Raw genomic sequence first — 17382 nt, 5'->3', positions numbered from 1 at the left:
ATTAACCGCGCGCTTAAGAAACACCTCTAGTGCGAGGTCCGTCTCCATCGTCCATCGTCCGTCTTTAGAGCGTCACCATATAGTTAGCGCTATGGCATCGCTACATATTTGCGTCAATGTTGCGTCGAGCAGCAGCCATAGAGTTGACTAGATGTCGACACTCGGGAGACACTACTGTGTGGTGGCCCTAAAACACCAAAAAGGATGCCACTCAGCATATGCTGATGGCTAAGAATTAAGATAAGTTAGCCATGACGCTGGTTTTCACGACAACCAAGAGAAAAACACAATAAAATAAAACAAAACTAAGCTAACATCAAAGAGAAGTGGATTTTCAAAGAAAACTTTGTAGCCACAGTAAATTTACTGCCATCTTTCGATACATGATTTAAACTTTTAGAACGCCATTCGATTTTTTATTTTTTATTTTTTGATATTTAGGACAACAACAGCCGTAAATAAAAGTTTTACATATGAGTGATTACATAACAGATGGCCAATGACAGTTATCCACTAATTACATTTTACTTAGAATAACGTAATTCGTATCTAGGTATTATCATAATAAACAGTTTTAATAAGACAGTGTGCTCATCACAACATGTATTTAATCCTTATTCTTTCACTGATATGTGTTAAATTTCTTAAATATCAAAAAGTGGAGCCATCTAATAGAGCATAGGCCAAAGGATATTGCGCCATCGCTCGAAACCGGCAACACCGGCAAAATAATTGACATCTTAAGGTTGCCAAGTTCCAGTTCACTTGGGATATAATTAAAGTTCAGAATTTCTCTCGTATATTCTGACACTGCAATACAATACAAATAGAATATCATTAATAGGGTTGTTTCCAATTTTTTGAAACGCTTGTATTACGTTCTATATTAGCTAAAAGTTGCCCTAAAATTCAACTTTTATACTAAAAACGGTTTTAAATATGTTAAATTATTATAGTTCTATATGGTATATTATCATAGTTCTTAAAAGCTGTATACTTATTGCTACTGTGCTGTAATTAATGCTTATAGAGTGGTTGATTGTTTTAGTCGAATCAAGTTGCTCAGTCAAAACGATTAGTCAATAATGTTTGCTGCTGCTGCTTGCTGTATGTACTATTTATTTATTTTTTGCGACAATAAATGACTTTTTATTTATTTATTATTTATTTTATTTAAATTAACAAAATATATTTTGACAGATGCTTTCGCACCCAAAACGCTTTTTGAAAATTGTGTGACGTCACAGTTTACGGTTTGAGACATAACTTCATACACACGTAGAAGATACGAACTGTCAACTGACATTTGTCATTTGTTGTTTATCGCCTAACTGTCAACAGTGTCAATCCGAGAGTTGTGACGTCATCAGAATCTTCAATGACGTTTCGAGTTTGGTCACGTGACGTGTGCCAAAAAATATTTTATATTCAATATTTACAAAAATATGGTCATTACAGGTCCTCTAAAAGTAGTTTGACATGTTCTTATAATCCAAAAGAATTTATTGGGATACAATTCTGCCCTAAGATTTGTAGATGGAAACAACCCTATTTCCATCAAGCAGTTGTTTGACTTGCACATTTTTGTTTGTAGGCACAGAGTTAGAAGGCGTGGCGCCACCGGCGTACATCAAAGAGCTGATCACAGAGCTGGAGCAGCAGATAGTTACGTTCCGTCGGCAGATGGAGGTCGCCGATAAGCAAATGCAGTCGTCGCCCAAACTGCTTACTGAACAAGGTGAGTAATCAATGAACTATGTATGCCAGGGTTATGGCTATCACATCAACATATAAGTACATCATAGAGCTGATCACATAGCTGGAACAGCAGATAGTGACGTTCCGTCGGCAGATGGAGGTCGCCGATAAGCAAATGCAGTCGTCGCCCAAACTGCTTACTGAACAACAACACAACAAATGCAGGTTGACACACAAACTGCCTACAGAACTAGATTAGAGATGCCTAGCTTTAGAACGCTTCCACTAATCTTTGTGCGACACTAGGAATTTCACTCGCACGATTGATATGGACCAAAATTGAGACTCCCTCTGTTCTCTGCTAGGGTGGTCCAAAAAAATTTTTTTTCGTTTTTCTGTCAGGCCACCCCGTATTTTTGTGATACCTACCCACAAACTTATAATGCTAAAATTTTGTCTTCCTAGTGATAGCAGAAGTCAGTGCTCAACAATCTTAAAAATTTATATTTTTCGTTAAAATTGACTATTTTGATTTTACTCGCAACATGTATTAAAATCATTATAAAGAAGTTATTTTAATGAAAACAGAGTGTTATTGAATCAAAATTACTATAAATTAACCTAAAACTTGTATAAAGAAGTGTATTAGTGTTTGAAAATGGCTGTTTCTACCCGTCATAAAGACGATATTTTTCTTATCGGCGGTCGCGATTTGGAGCCTCTTTGTAGATTAAATAAGCTGCCTACAGTGAGACAAGTTCTTCAGCGGTTCCATCAATTTCTAAACGAGAAAAAGAGTGTACGAGTTGCTTCACATTTGCTCATAGAAGAGGTTATAGAACTTTGGAAAAAAGCCTACGTGCCCACTCAACAACAAAAACATTGCATTGAAAAACTAGAAAAGATTCACAGCCACTGGCTTCTTATCAAGAAAAACAAGGGACGGTCTTCTCAAGCTCAGAAACAAAAGGAACAACAATTTGTTAGTGACTTAGATAAGCTTTTTGATATCGCACACTCAGCTGCTCTTCAAACCATAAAGATTAATGAGGACCGAGATTTTCTCATAGACCAAAGGGGGGAGCGTAAGATGGTTTTGACTTCTGTGGATAAAAAACTAGCAGGGCAACAAAAGCGTGCTCAGAAGCGAAAGTTACGTGTTGATACACTTCAGCAAAAATATACACAAAATCTTGCTTCCACGTCATTCGCATTGTCAAGCCAAGAACTAAGTTTCAGTGACAGCAGTTCATCTGAAGAGAAAGATGAAAACGATGAATTTAAACCGTTACAAAAATGTCAGTCCACAGACACAAACAACTCAGTTTCAACTACTTTAGACAGTATTTTTACATCACATGTTACAAGCGCTTTAGACCGCAATAAAATTACAGATCGAGAGGCGGTGCGACTGATGATTCCGCTGGCTGCAGCTCTCGGACATGACCCGTCCATTCTCCCTATTTCACGGAGTACTATACGTCGAGTGCGAAAGAAAGCGAGATTGGAGTTTAATGATGACGTGAGAACTTCATTTGCACCTGACTACCCGTTAGTGGTACACTGGGATGGAAAGATCTTGCCGGACATTCTGGATAACAAAAAAGTGGACCGTCTTCCAGTCCTTGTTTCTGGAAACGGTGAAGAGAAGCTTCTTGGTGTGCCTAAACTTTCATCCGGGACTGGAGAACAAGTTGCTAGTGCTGTATGTAAATTATTAGAGGAGTGGAATGTCAAAGGCCAAGTTCGAGCTATGAGTTTTGATACAACATCATCAAATACTGGGCACATAAAAGGAGCATGTACTCTGATTGAAGCTAGTTTGTCTCGTGAGTTGTTGTGGCTAGCCTGTCGTCACCATATGATGGAAATCATTCTTGCTAAAGTCTTCACCTTATGCTTTGGCCCATCAAATTCCCCCGAAATACCTTTATTCAAAAGGTTTAAAAATGGATGGGATAATATTTCTTGTGATCATTTCGAAGGCCTTGACTTAAGCTCCGATACAGAAATGTTTGTTAAAACTACCCTAGAATCGATTTATCGCACATTGAGCAGCGGAAGACAATGCCGGGATGACTATCAGGAACTTATCGAACTGACAATGGTAGTTTTAAATAAACCTCCCGAAAAAATTCATTGGCGTTCCCCAGGGCCTATCCACCATGCACGCTGGATGGCAAAACTATTATATGGTATAAAAATATTCTTATTTAAGAGTCAAAAAGTAATGAAACTGACAAAACGAGAAGAGACTCAATTGAGTCGTTTTGTGCGCTTTGGTGCACTTTTGTATACAAAGGCGTGGATTGAAGCACCACTAGCAGCAGAAGCTCCGGGTGGAGATCTTCAGTTATGGCGAGACCTTAAGGCATATGAAGCTATTGATTCTGATATTGGAGTAGCTGCAAGAAAGGTTCTAGAGCGGCACTTGTGGTATCTATCGGATGAGCTCGTAGGCCTTGCTTTATTTTCTGATCGTGTTTCTACCGCCGAAAAAGTCGACATCGTTAACGGAATGAACACTGACCCTACCTGCCGTCAAGTAAGGGGGCAATCTACACTCCTAACAATTGATTCCACATTGGCAAGCTTTGCATCTAAAAGAACTTTACAAATGCTTTCCCTTTTGGATATAAAATATACTTTTTTGACTCAATCTCCCGAAATGTGGAAAGAAAATGAAGATTTTCTACAAGGCCAAGACCGAGTTAAGAATTTACGAGTAGTAAATGATACAGCCGAAAGAGGTGTTAAGTTGTTTGAAGAGTATAACCGGCTGCTTACTAAAGACGAAGAAGAGAAACAATTCTTACTTCAAGTGGTTGAAAAAAACCGGAAAATTGTACCCACCCAGGCAACGAAAAAGTCACTTGTAAATGTAGTTTTTGATTAAGTAAAAGTACTATTAATTACTAATAACTTGTGCAATAATTTTTGAAACATGAATGTTATTACTTATTTTCATTTAATAAAAAAATAATTTTTGATGGTATTTTGTTTTTTCTGTTTTTTCTAGGTAAAACAAAACAAGTATATTTTTCGCTAAAATTTCAATATTTGACTTTCGATGAGCACCATCTTCCCATTAAGTTATAAAGCTGAAATTTTATGAATATGTTTTTATATGTGTATGTAACAAAATTAGGGGGTGGCGTGAACAATAGGAAAAAAAAAATTTTTCCCCATACTAGCGTGGACCACCCTACTGTTCGCATAACAACTTTTGTCATATTTTTAATTGTCATAAAACTTTATGCATACAATATTAGGGAGTCATAAAAATCTTTAGTTAGAATTATTCCTAAGCATAACTGATTGTTGTCAGTCTCCATCTGTCATTTAACCTTATTCCTAGCATACATCTTTCCATGCCGTGTTGTAGTTTGGTATACGAAGCCTTAATTCAACTATTACAGTCAACGAGTAGAAAACACTTTACAGCTGTGAATGTCCCTTAGACTTTTAATCTTATACCTTTCAATCTATGTAACTTTTTTATCCACAGAGTTAAATCTCGGCATAAGACGCATGCACGAGTCCCTAGTAGCGCTGGCGGGTCGTTTACAAGCAGTACACACGCAAGTCGAGGCGCAGAAGGAGCAGTACTTGAACCTGAGGAAATACGTGCTCAAAGATTCCACTGATGTCTTCAATTCTGTGTCAGGTAAGTTATGTTCAGTGGATTAAGGAATGTTGAGACATTCAAGATCCGTAAAATATTTCAAAACATTGTAGCTTCTTAATGAAAACAAAAATATGACATTGCTAATCCGCGAGTTAAAAACGTTCTATTCAATCAGTGCTAACCCGTTTGTTCAGCGTTGGAGGTGATGGAGACCGAATCAAAGCAGAGAATTACAATAGTTATATTTAATGTTAACAGAAGGCTAGTTGAGAAAAGTGATTTAATCTACACACATGTAGAAGCTTATATAGTCGCGTACAGCGCCACACTATGGATTGTTTATGAACTATTGCATACATTGATATGGCTAAGCTTAGATAGCAAGTACACAAGGTTTCGGTAGATGTCACCTTAATTAGGTACATTTCATAGGTGGTGCCACCTACCGACGATAGAGAGACTTAATCTATCTAGATTAGGTAAGTAGGTATTTAGGTATTCTAATACCTAAACTTGTTAAGATAGGTCTTAACATTTTGCCACCCCTTGAAATAGTTAATGTTTTATGCGTAACATTAGGTATTTCAAAGAATAGGCTTTGTACATATGTATTTACCTATTAGTAAGTATGGGCAGAGTTCTTTGTTATGGATTATAGTTAGGTAATAACTTACATTAAAATTAGAGCTGTGCCCATTCTTATAAATGAAACAACAATAGGACATGTTTTTTATTTTAAATAGGGAGTAGGTATTCTAATTCTATACATAGGTATTAGGTAAGTAAGGTATTTAAGGTACTTAATCATACTTATTAGGTACTTAATTATAATTGTTTGAATGTTACATTAGGTTGGTAGGTATTTACTATTTATATAACTTGACCCGAAGTAGGTAATGGACAAATGTTATTGAACGCGCGTTGGATGTCTCCTCTGGTGGTTCGGATGATGGCTACCCTGGTGACGCCATCCCGCCCCGGCTGCGTCGCGACGATCTTGCCCAGCCTCCACCGGCAGGGGGGCAGGCGTTCCTCTCGTACCAGGACGACGGTGCCGGCTGCGAGGCTTGGGCCGCGCGCGCTCCTCCATTTCGTGCGTTCCTGCAGCGTTCCGATGTAGTCACGTGACCAGCGCCGCCAGAAGTCCTGGGTGATTTGTTGCAAAAGTTGATAGTGAGTTAATCGGTTTTTTGGTACATGGTTATAGTCTTCGTCAGGAAGTGAATTTGGTGCTTTTCCAATTAAAAAGTGAGCTGGCGTGAGGACAGGATAGTCAGGATTTGAACTAGGTAAGGGACACAATGGCCTTGAATTTACAATTGATTCTACCTGATGTAGGATAGTTACAAATTGTTCATAAGTTAACAAAGATAATCCTAACACTCTTTTTAAATGGTATTTGGTAAGTTTTATACTAGATTCCCATAGGGACCCCATATGAGGTGTATAGACAGGAATGAAACTCCATTTTATGCCCTCGTCTGCGCAATGAGATACTAGTTCGCTCGAGCTGTCCTGTAGGTATTTTTGTAAATCTTTCAGCTCGTTACTAGCCCCGTGAAATGTTGTTGAATTGTCACTCACCAACTCCTTCGGTTTACCTCTCCTGGCTATGAAACGTCGCAGCGCCGCCAGGAAATTAGCCGACTCGAGCCCTGTAATTAATTCGAGATGAATTGCCTTTGTTGCAAAACAAATAAATACTGCTATATAGCACTTATAGACCTTGTAACCACGTCCTGTCCTATCTCTAATGTTATAAGGTCCTCCATAATCTATACCAGTGATAGCAAATGGGGGAGACGGGTTTACCCTCGAGGGGGGTAAGTTTCCCATTATAGGGTTAGTAGTCTTTGGATTTGCTCTAAAACACGGAACGCATTTATTTACAATTTTCGAGGCTAACATTCTACCCTTTGTTGGCCAGATGCGCTCGCGAATAGTTGAGAGTAATAACTGAGGGCCAGCGTGCAAAGTACGTATGTGTGCGTTTGCCATCAGTAGTTTGGTAAGCGTGTGTTCGTGACTTAATATTAAAGGGTGTTTTTTTTCATATGCATAATGTGAAAGAGCGATTCGTCCGCCTACGCGAATGAGTCCGTCCTTCATGAATGGGTGTAAAGATAATATTTTTGATTTGTTAAGAACCGGTTTGTTGTTTTGCAACAATTTATATTCGTGTGGGAATGATTGCATTTGTGCATGTCTAATTAATGTGTGATCCGATTTTTTTAACTCGTCTACGGACAATGGTCCTGTTAACTTTCTATTTGGATTAATTGTGCGTGTTTTATTTTTTGTGTTATATATAAATCGAAGTATGTATGCTAATACATGAATAAGTGTTTTATCGCTTGACCACCTGTGGAAAAGATATTGTATCGTATCGTTAGATTTTGTGTTAATAGCCAAGGTGAGTGTTACATCAACGTCGCTCTTGGCTTCGGGTGCATGATCCAGTGACTCAGAATCCTGGGTCGGCCATGTGTCCGAACTTTGAGTTAACCACGCCGGCCCGGACCACCATAACTGGTTGTTTTCCAGCTTGCCTGGTGCTACTCCTCGGGACAAAAGGTCGGCGGGGTTATCCTCCGAGCGGACCCAGGACCAGTCGTGCTTGTTTGTAAGTGACAATATTTTTGTGACTCTGTTACTAACAAAACAAGTTAATTTAAGGTTACTATTTTTAATCCAACATAATGTTATTTTTGAATCTGACCACAGGTTGATTCTGGAAATGTCACATTTTAACGCTCGTTTTACTTTGTCTACATGTGTCGCGAGTAGTAGACTTGAACAAAGTTCCAAATTTGGAATAGTCTGGGACGTAATTGGGGCAATTTTGGATTTTGAGTAAAGTAGGTGAACTTGAATGTTTCCTACCCTATCGCTCGACCGTATATATATAGCAGCGCCATAAGCTTTAATACTACTATCACAGAACCCATGAATTTGTATCGTTACATAATTAGGTATGACTGTACATCTCGAAATTTTCAATTGGTTTAATAAAAACAAGTCTCGATAGAATGTGTTCCATTCTTGAATCAAGTCTTGTGTTAATTCGGTATCCCAATCTAATTGAGCCTTAAATAATTTTTGGATAAATATTTTGGCTACTACAATTACTGGTCCCGTCAAGCCTAGGGGGTCGAAAATGGACGAAATTACCCCTAGTACCTTTCTTTTGGTGATTGGGTGTGAAATTTGGTTTTCTTTAATAGTATACATAAGCTTATCTGTGTCACTAGACCACGCTAAGCCTAGAACCTTATGTGTTTTATCTCCAAATTCGATTGCAGATGTGTTTTGGTGTGTGTGTGTGTTCCGCTCACCCGATTTATGACAGCTTCGGAGTTGGACTTCCATTTCCGCAGCGTGAAGTTGGCGCCCTGCAGGATCTCGTTCACCTGTGTTGCAGTTTCAGCTACCTGATTCTCGTCGTCGCCGCCGGCGATAAAATCGTCCATGTAGAACTGGTTCGCTATGGCCTCTGCAGCTGCTGGAAACGTGTGTTGGTTCTCGTTTGACAATTGTAACAAACATCTGGTTGCTATATGTGGTGCTGACTTTAAGCCGAAACTTAATGTGGTCAGCATATAAATTTGGAGTCGTTGGTGAGTATTTTCCCGCCAAAATATGCATTGTAGGTATTGTTGATTTGGTTTCACATAAATACATCTGTACATTTTTTGTATGTCGGCATTGTATTGTATTGTATTGTATTCGGGCGATTTTTCCGCAACTCGACGACTTGCGCCTATTTTGCGTGATATGTTGGGGGTGGGCTAGTCCTGCCAGCCCAGCTCCTCGAGGAATCCTATCAAACCTTTGATGTTGAGTAGGACCTCGGGGAGGTCTCTCGGAGATCCGAGATGTTTAGCCCTGTATGGAGTCACTCCGCTGCATTCCAGCACCACGTGAGAGGCTGTTTCTTCTGTCTCCATGCAACCTCGGCATAGGGGACTGTCTGTGACACCTGTTGTGAAAAGATGTTTGTTAAATAGTCCATGACCTGTTATGATACTGGTTATGTCGGCATTAATAACATATTGGTACTTTCGGAACCGTAGAAGTATATTTATGAGTTCGTCCTGTTTTATTGAGCCTTTGTACTGGATATCATTCAAAGAAACGCCGTTATCGGTGCGGCATGAGCAGTCAAAAACAATGCGAATAGGGGTAGAGGGGGAGTCGCGAAAAATCGCTTGGTGGGGTAGAAAATTACATGGGCCATCATAATTATCTCGTAATTTAATCATATGGCCAGCTTGTTCGAACTCGCGCATGAAATTCACATATTTATCTTTAAATTCGGGGTTCCGCTCGAACTTGGTTTCTAAAGTTTTGAACCTCCGATATGCTATGTGCCTAGATCGACCTAGTTTGGTAGGTGGTTGCTTTAATGGAAGTTCAATTTCAAAATTACCTTCAGAGTTGTGAGTGTGAGTTTTCAGAAATATATCCTCACATTGTTTTTCATCATAAGGTAAATTTGGTGCGGAACCCTCCTCTATTTCCCAAAACTTTTTTAATTGCGTTTCAACTGTAATTTTACATTGAATAGCAGACTCGGATTTTTTATGTACGGGACCCGTGACTAACCATCCCAGTCGCGAGCGCCTCAGAACCGGTAATCCGGGCCCGAGCGAATATTTACCGGTAAGTAGTAAATCGAAGAATATCTCCCCACCGATAAGCAAATCTATATCTTGAGCTAAGTTAAACTCGTCATCAGCTAACTTATAACGCGACGGAATGTGCCAACGTTGCACGTTTGGTATTTCGATATTGGTAGTACAAATTGTAGGCGTAATAAAACAGAACAAATTCGTTGTAAAGTTACCGTCTAAGGAATGCAATGTTACGTCACACGATTCTACGACGCTAGACACTTTTTCATTGAAACCTATGACGTTTAAGGCATTTTGTTCCTTATTTAATTTTAACCTTTTTGCCGCATTTTGGGTAATGAAATTTTCTTGGGAGCCATTGTCTAAAAATGCTTTTAGTTTATGCACATTGTTATGCTTATCCCTAACGAGCACTTGGGCTGTTGTGAGGAAAACTGATCTATTTCGCGCATTGTTTATTTGTTTTTCGATTATAGTGTTATTCGACAAGGTAGTCTCGATTTGACTAGAACTCGGTTGTTCGTCGATTAATGTTGATATTGGTAATCGCGTTGGTATGGGGTTACTACCTACATGAGTGTTGGTATTTGGTTTGTGTAGTAACGTGTGATGCTTGCCCTTACATACTCGACAAGTACTGGCCCTGCAGTTTGTTAAGACATGCGTTCCGGACAAACAATTAAAGCATAATCGTAATTTATTCACGGCTCGGATTCGCGCGATAACGTTTAATGCAATAAACTTTGGACACTGATTAATATAATGTGTACTCGAACAATACGGGCACTGGTTGGATTTAAACTGTTTTGAGGTTACCTTAATAGGTTCGGACGTGGTTACCATGGCCTTCTTGGAAGTGCTGGGTGCGTCCGATGGTACTGCTGGGCTGGTCGCTTCCAGCCGGTCAGCTCGGTTCTTTAGAAAGTTTTTGAAATCCTGCAACGAAGGCAATTTTCTCAAATCAACACTATTCTCCCACTTTGATTGCAATCGGCTGTCTAACTTTTTAACTAGTAAGTGAATAATTGCGAGATCCCAATTTTCGGTAGGTACATTTAATGAACGCAAAGATCTCAAATGTTTGGAAATATTATCGCACAGACCTCTAAGACCCGAAGGAGTTGACGGTACCGGTTCCACGTCGAACAAGGCTCGCATGTGGTTGGAAACTAAACGTTTAGGATTGTTATAACGTTCACAAAGCATCTGCCATGCGAGCGTGTACCCTTCCTCGGAGAAATCGAGCGAACTAATTACCTCGAGTGCATCGTCTCGTAAACAACTGCGTAGGTATTTATATTTTACGATCGGTGCCAAACTAGTTTGATTGACTAGAGCATCAAATGTGTCTCGAAACTGCAGCCACTGCGTTAGGTCTCCATCAAAGCTAGGGAGGCTAATTTCGGGATATTTTATCGACTCACCGAGGGTTTGCTGCTGCGGGGCTTGCGGACTATGGTCAATTGGTGGTGATTCGGTATTTACTTTCGCCAGCAGCTTGCCCTTAGCGCTAAGTCGGTAAAATGTGTCCTCGAAAGACTCACGTTCGGCCTCTTGGGCCTCGATGTCACCTTCCTCGCTGCACAGTGTCTCGATCCGGTCCTGTGTCTCAGAGAAATCATGGTATAACTTTGGTAATTGATCTAGTCTTAAGCTTACGTCTAAAATTATTTCGGCCGTCAATGCGCTTGTGTCGATATTTTCTATGAATTTCTTAAATATAGTTAATTTTCGCTTATAGACACCTCGTTTACATTTTAACTGTTTAATTTCTAACTCCCCTAGAGTTATTTTGGATTTTTCTGTGTCATTACTCATGATTAAGAAAACGATTACAATTTACAATTGGTAGGGAGATTAAACGATTACAATTAAATTTGGTAGGGAGATTAGGTAAATAGGTTAGGAATTGCCAGCTCACTTGCCTTCTCGATTGAAGCTCGTGCGCGTGGTGTTACTTGGTGATTGCCCTCGCTTGGGCACTCCTTCTGCCTTGGATGTGGTACCACCCACGTGGTCCCTTTGGTAGTTGCGGTCGTCGTTCCCTGCTGCGGGCCGCGTGCCACGCACGTGGTTCCGCTTTGGTGGCTCGGTCGGCGCCTTTCGCGTTGGCTCAGGCCGCTCGATCGAGTGGTGTGGTCGCCTCCTAGTCACCTCTTTAGCTTCTTCAGGTCGGCGGAGCCCCACGCGGTCGCTGCCTACGTGGTAACGTTGCTCTCCCGGCCTAAATCAGGAAACGCGGCGATTCTTCGACGTACCGGCTTGCAAATTATACTAAATTTACTAGCGATTCGCTTGTGAATACTAAGATTAACCGCGATTTAAACTAGGGGTCACCATATGTTCAGCGTTGGAGGTGATGGAGACCGAATCAAAGCAGAGAATTACAATAGTTATATTTAATGTTAACAGAAGGCTAGTTGAGAAAAGTGATTTAATCTACACACATGTAGAAGCTTATATAGTCGCGTACAGCGCCACACTATGGATTGTTTATGAACTATTGCATACATTGATATGGCTAAGCTTAGATAGCAAGTACACAAGGTTTCGGTAGATGTCACCTTAATTAGGTACATTTCATAGGTGGTGCCACCTACCGACGATAGAGAGACTTAATCTATCTAGATTAGGTAAGTAGGTATTTAGGTATTCTAATACCTAAACTTGTTAAGATAGGTCTTAACACCGTTATACTTGCGTATTTTTTAAAATGCAATTAATATTCCCACCTCCCACCGCAAAAATAAATACGCAAATAAATATAACAACCCACCACCAAAAGTGTACCAAAAGTACGACCTGACCATTCAGTTGCCGGACGTCAGACCGTTAACATCGGTTAATGACACGTTTTTAATTTGCGGATTAACAAAGTAAAATTTTGTTTTCATTAATATGAATTTCCGCAAAGTAACGCCTGATTCTTCTAATTATTATATGATGACGCATAGATTTGTTAAATCTGACCTTTAATAACATGACAATGCGATTCAAAGCTGGCGTATTCGTGAATTACTATTTACTATTATTATTAATTTATTGTTACATACAAAATTTGTACAGCATTACAGTGAAAACTAAGGCACTATACAAATTAATTTATGAAAAACAAAGTATATACAAGAAATAACAGGAACATAATAATTTCAAGTGAATAACATGATCTATAGTTTCAAACTGACAGCTGAAGTAGATAGGCAATCTCCAGACGTTTTGTAAAAAAGTAAGATCTTCAAACTTAGGATTGTAATATGTGATTTTGGACCCGTGTACGACCTTAAACTAAGTTCTAAAGAGAGGTATGGCCATTATGAATGTCATCTCGCTTTGTGTGGGAGGGCACAGCACAGTGGATGTCATTCCAGATCTAGAGCAGAGCCCAACTGGGGAAGTACCTCCACCTTACAGAAAACCTCAGCCAAATAACACTAGACACTAGTTACTTTTGTGTTCCTGCCCTGCCGGTGAGTAAGGTTGCCAGAGCTCAACAAGGGTGCGGAGTATTAGGGTCGGCAACGCTCATGTAACTCCTCTGGAGTTGCAAGCATACATAGACTGCTTATCATCAGGCAGGCCTAATGCTTGTTTTCCACTAACATAGTATAAAAAAATAATAGATTCACTACTGTATAATGTAGGGCGCTCAAAAATATATTGTTAAAATTTTTGTCAGCGGCATGTTGTTGATAATTTTAACAATCAATTGTGTTTGTATATTTTTTTATTAGACGACCGTTCTGGCCTAGTGGGTAGTGACCCTGCCTATGAAGCCCATGGTCCCGGGTTCAAATCCTGGTAAGGGCATTTATTTGTGTGATGAGAATGATATTGAAAATAATATGTTTTGTTTTACTTAAATAATTATTGTTTTAATTTTTAATTAATTTTTTTAAAAGACATGGAAGTGAGAAAAATTAGATTTTCGAGTTAGTATTAGTCGATATAATAATCTTCTGTAAGTTTGTAAAAATCAGTAAAAAACATACGGGATCAAGTAACATGTTATTCATTTTCATTTCAGCCAGTCACAGTCTAGATCAGATTCTGCGTGACGCAGAAGGCACGAGAAAGAAGACTAAGTCAGGACTAAATGACAGCCTAGGTCGTGCCGTGCTGTCTGACCCTAGAGCCGCTTTAGGTATGTTTATTTAGTTATTGGTCGTTGTTTTGACGACCGGTTTGGCCTAGTGGGTAGTGACCCTGCCTACGAAGCTAATGGTCCCGGGTTCAAATCCTGGTAAGGGCATGTATTTGTGTGATGAACATGGATATTTGTTCCTGAGTCATGGGTGTTTTCTATGTATTTAAGTATTTATAAATATTTATATATAATATATATCGTTGTCTAAGTACACTCAACACACGCCTTATTGAGCTTACTGTGGGACTTAGTCAATTTGTGTAATAATGTCCTATAATATTTATTTTATTATTTATTTTTATTTTTATTGTTCACCCCTTGAGCCCCATGGACACAATATCGGGCCCGCAAGTTACTTCTAGGTGCCACGGACGCGATATCGCACACCAGATATCATATAGAATGTATGAATATTAAAGACGTACAGGTTTTTGATGTGTCGTGGTGATTTAAATGATCTTTTGATTGAACTCACACTCGCTCAGTTACTCGTCTGTCTCAGTGTTACTTGCTTGCTCTTTTCCACTCGGGGTTCGAATGAGCGTCCAAAATTTAATAGTCGCGAGGAAACAGCAGTGTCAAGCAGCTCGATCTGTGTTGAGTTGTAGACGTACCTCGGGCAAAGCAAACGCTATCGCGGCCGCAATGTCTCGGGCGAGGCACGTCTCCACAGACCAAGCATCGCGGCAATTTCCTCCCGAGGCGGTTCATTTTGTGTTCATTCTTGCCTAATCACCAATTTTAGATTTATAGTGACATTCGAGCGCCCAAAATTTAAAATATTTATTGTCCCACTAGACAGTATCTAGCAGGTGCTTGTAGAGAAATATGTCCCAAAACGCGCTTATTGGCGTCAAAAAATGGCTATCTGGCGTTTGCAGGTCCGCACCTTCATTTTCATAATCTTACAATCGAATCTAGTGGAATCGGCGAGCCAATTAAATTTTTGCGCCCATACCTGATTTGATCAGATAATTTAATCAGATTGGGTGAAAAATTGTCCCCACTGTCTTTTGTAACGTTTGTCCTTTTATTACAGGTAGCATAGCTCAGCTAGCGGGACCCACGCCATTCAGTTACCTGGGCAATTCATTTTCCCCGTTCCCTGGAGCTGATAACAGTGGTAAGTCCTATTGTGCTATTTTACTAGAATTTACCTCCCTGTAAAACCCTGTTTTGTTCTCGAAAATTTCCTCCCCCAAAACCTAATCAATCATAACGAAATTTTGTGGAACGGAATGAGAAAGAAATTATCTGTGTCGGACCGTTTTGACTTTTTGTCTATGTATGGACTATAGGGACCGTGCGCGTTGGAGGTTCTGCCATCTTGTGGCCTAAATCGGTACCATAAACATGTACACGTCACGTGTTTTTCTTGTGCATAGAGTAGGTTCTGCCATCTTGTGGGCTACATCGGAACAATAAACATCACATTTACGCCTCGCGCCAAAAATCTAACGGCTCCTGTGCTGCCTCCTACAGTTCATGCACGCTCCGTATGGAGTGAGCACTCTGAGTTTATTATTTATCTATGACTTAATATAGAAACATATCTGTACAAGTTCATAAAGACTAAAGTCAAAGGACTGTTTTTTTTAGTAAATATCACGTGCGACTAAGTCGAATTCCATAAAACGCACATAAAAACAACTACCTGGTCTGGATAATACCTCGACCCCTTAATAAATTCTGTGTAAGTTTTATTTCTCCGTCTCTATCGCTCTTGCATTCGAGCAGCAGAGACGGAGTCAAATGAAATTTACTTTTTCGATGTCCGCGACAGACGTTCACTTCACTCTGCCCAGAGGGCCTACCGCGAACTACGTTTGACGTGTTACCTCTCTGTCGCACTTGTAAATTCGTACGTAAGTGTGACAGGGAGGCAACACGACGAACGTGGTTCGCGGTAAGCCCTCAGTGCACTACGCCGTTACGAACGAACTGCGATCGGATCAGTCTCAATTCGGTCTTTAGTGTGTGTTGTGCTTTGATTTTGTATGGTAGTGTCTTGAAATTTGAAAATGTTTTTTTTTTTAATAGTGATTTTTGCACGTAAACCAGATGATTATTTAACAGGTATGCGTTTAATGTACTAAAGCTATACATACAGATCGCGTTTAAGCTAGTTCGTGACATTTGATTGATTTCGTGTCGTTTAAGAGGTACAATCTTTGAAGATATATATATTCCATATAAGGAGCTATTTTTTAAACCTTTTTATCTTTATTTATGACGTCAAAATTGATCGAAATTCGATTCATTACTATCACTAGCTGTGAAACCCACCAAATATTTAATTATTCTTCAACAAGATGTTCATAGTTGTGGTACTGTAATATTCAACATTGCCAAAGCACACAATAGGTTTAGTACTAAAAACACTATTATGCTTATAATTTATTTAAAAATAAAAACCCAACTATTTGTAAATCCACAATTTCATAAAAAAAAGTACCACGTGGAACAATTCTCCAACTAACTTTCTTCGTACAGATTCGTTGAAGAGCTGCTTAGGCACGATTTGGTGCGAAATCATGCCGCAATGTCGTTGAAATTGTTTCTGTATCTTTATACAATAAACTTTTTATTATGCTTCCTTTTTATTATGCTTGCTTTTACTGCTTACGAAGCAGCAAGGAGGTCCCAGGTTCGAATCCTGGCAAGGGCATTTATTTGTGTGTTTATGGCAAATATTTGTTCCTGAATTGTGGATGTTTTGTATGTGTTTAAATACGGTGTATCACGAGGCACCCGAAAAATTGTAACTACGTATTTCTGAGGCCAAACGAAGGAAAAAATGTTATATGAATTCAGATCAATTTCGCCAAAAAATATGTTTTGTTTGATTTTTCCATTGTTTTGAATGTATTTGTACATAAAAATCAAATGTTACCTGTCAGTTTTTTTATATCTATCATTGAGGATGTATTTAGACTATGTCCCATAACAGCAACGTCGCCATCAAAAATGCATTTAACACTAAGTAACATTATTTTTTCTTTTTCAATTTAAACTAGGCGAATTCCAGGGAAATTTAAAGGATATTTTAGTCTTTAAATATGATCAGGAATACACTTTCGGTTTCCTCGTGAAACACCACGTATAATATTATATTCATCGCCGCCTAGTACCCACAACACAAGCCTTTTCGAGCTTACTGTGAGACTATTTATTTAATTCTTAATATTCGTCGTTGATTTTTGCTGCTGTCTTCTCCTGTCTTTGGGAAAAGTACTACAGAATGGGAAGTCGTTGAATGTTACAGGAAAGTTCGGGGC

General features: G+C 39.3%; 2 protein-coding genes across 15 annotated transcripts in view; one reads left to right on the top strand and one right to left on the bottom strand.

The window, feature by feature from the left end:
• The window catches only part of LOC133524905 (nuclear pore complex protein Nup58-like), a 35327-nt gene that overhangs the window by 15002 nt on the left and 2943 nt on the right, over nt 1-17382 (top strand). The window contains exons 9-12 of the mRNA XM_061861067.1: nt 1595-1738; nt 5207-5365; nt 13985-14101; nt 15144-15227. Coding sequence (XP_061717051.1) covers nt 1595-1738; nt 5207-5365; nt 13985-14101; nt 15144-15227 — 504 coding nt within the window. The remainder of the gene's footprint in view (nt 1-1594; nt 1739-5206; nt 5366-13984; nt 14102-15143; nt 15228-17382) is intronic.
• Nucleotides 6047-12714, bottom strand: LOC133524887 (uncharacterized). Of its 14 annotated transcripts, none has more exons than XR_009800478.1 (4): nt 11505-12214; nt 10801-10896; nt 6911-6981; nt 6047-6472 (listed from the first exon to the last, which is right to left on the bottom strand). XR_009800478.1 is itself a non-coding variant. In XM_061861039.1 (4 exons), the coding sequence occupies exons 3-4, from the start codon at nt 8693-8695 to the stop codon at nt 6197-6199; spliced, it is 2061 nt and encodes a 686-aa protein (XP_061717023.1). In that variant the 5' UTR covers nt 8696-8828; nt 10777-10896; nt 11064-11220; the 3' UTR covers nt 6047-6196. The 14 variants fall into 14 exon arrangements, 5 of the variants coding, with proteins under 5 accessions (XP_061717023.1, XP_061717024.1, XP_061717026.1 ...); XR_009800476.1 differs by having other exon boundaries at nt 10777-10896; nt 11505-12207; XR_009800477.1 differs by lacking the exon at nt 11505-12214 and adding an exon at nt 11064-11365 and having other exon boundaries at nt 10777-10896.

Source organism: Cydia pomonella, chromosome 14 (genome assembly GCF_033807575.1).
Source record: "Cydia pomonella isolate Wapato2018A chromosome 14, ilCydPomo1, whole genome shotgun sequence".
Classification (NCBI taxonomy): Eukaryota; Metazoa; Arthropoda; class Insecta; order Lepidoptera; family Tortricidae; genus Cydia; species Cydia pomonella.
Note: the sequence above shows the minus strand (reverse complement) of the source record. Positions and strands in the feature narration are given on the sequence as shown.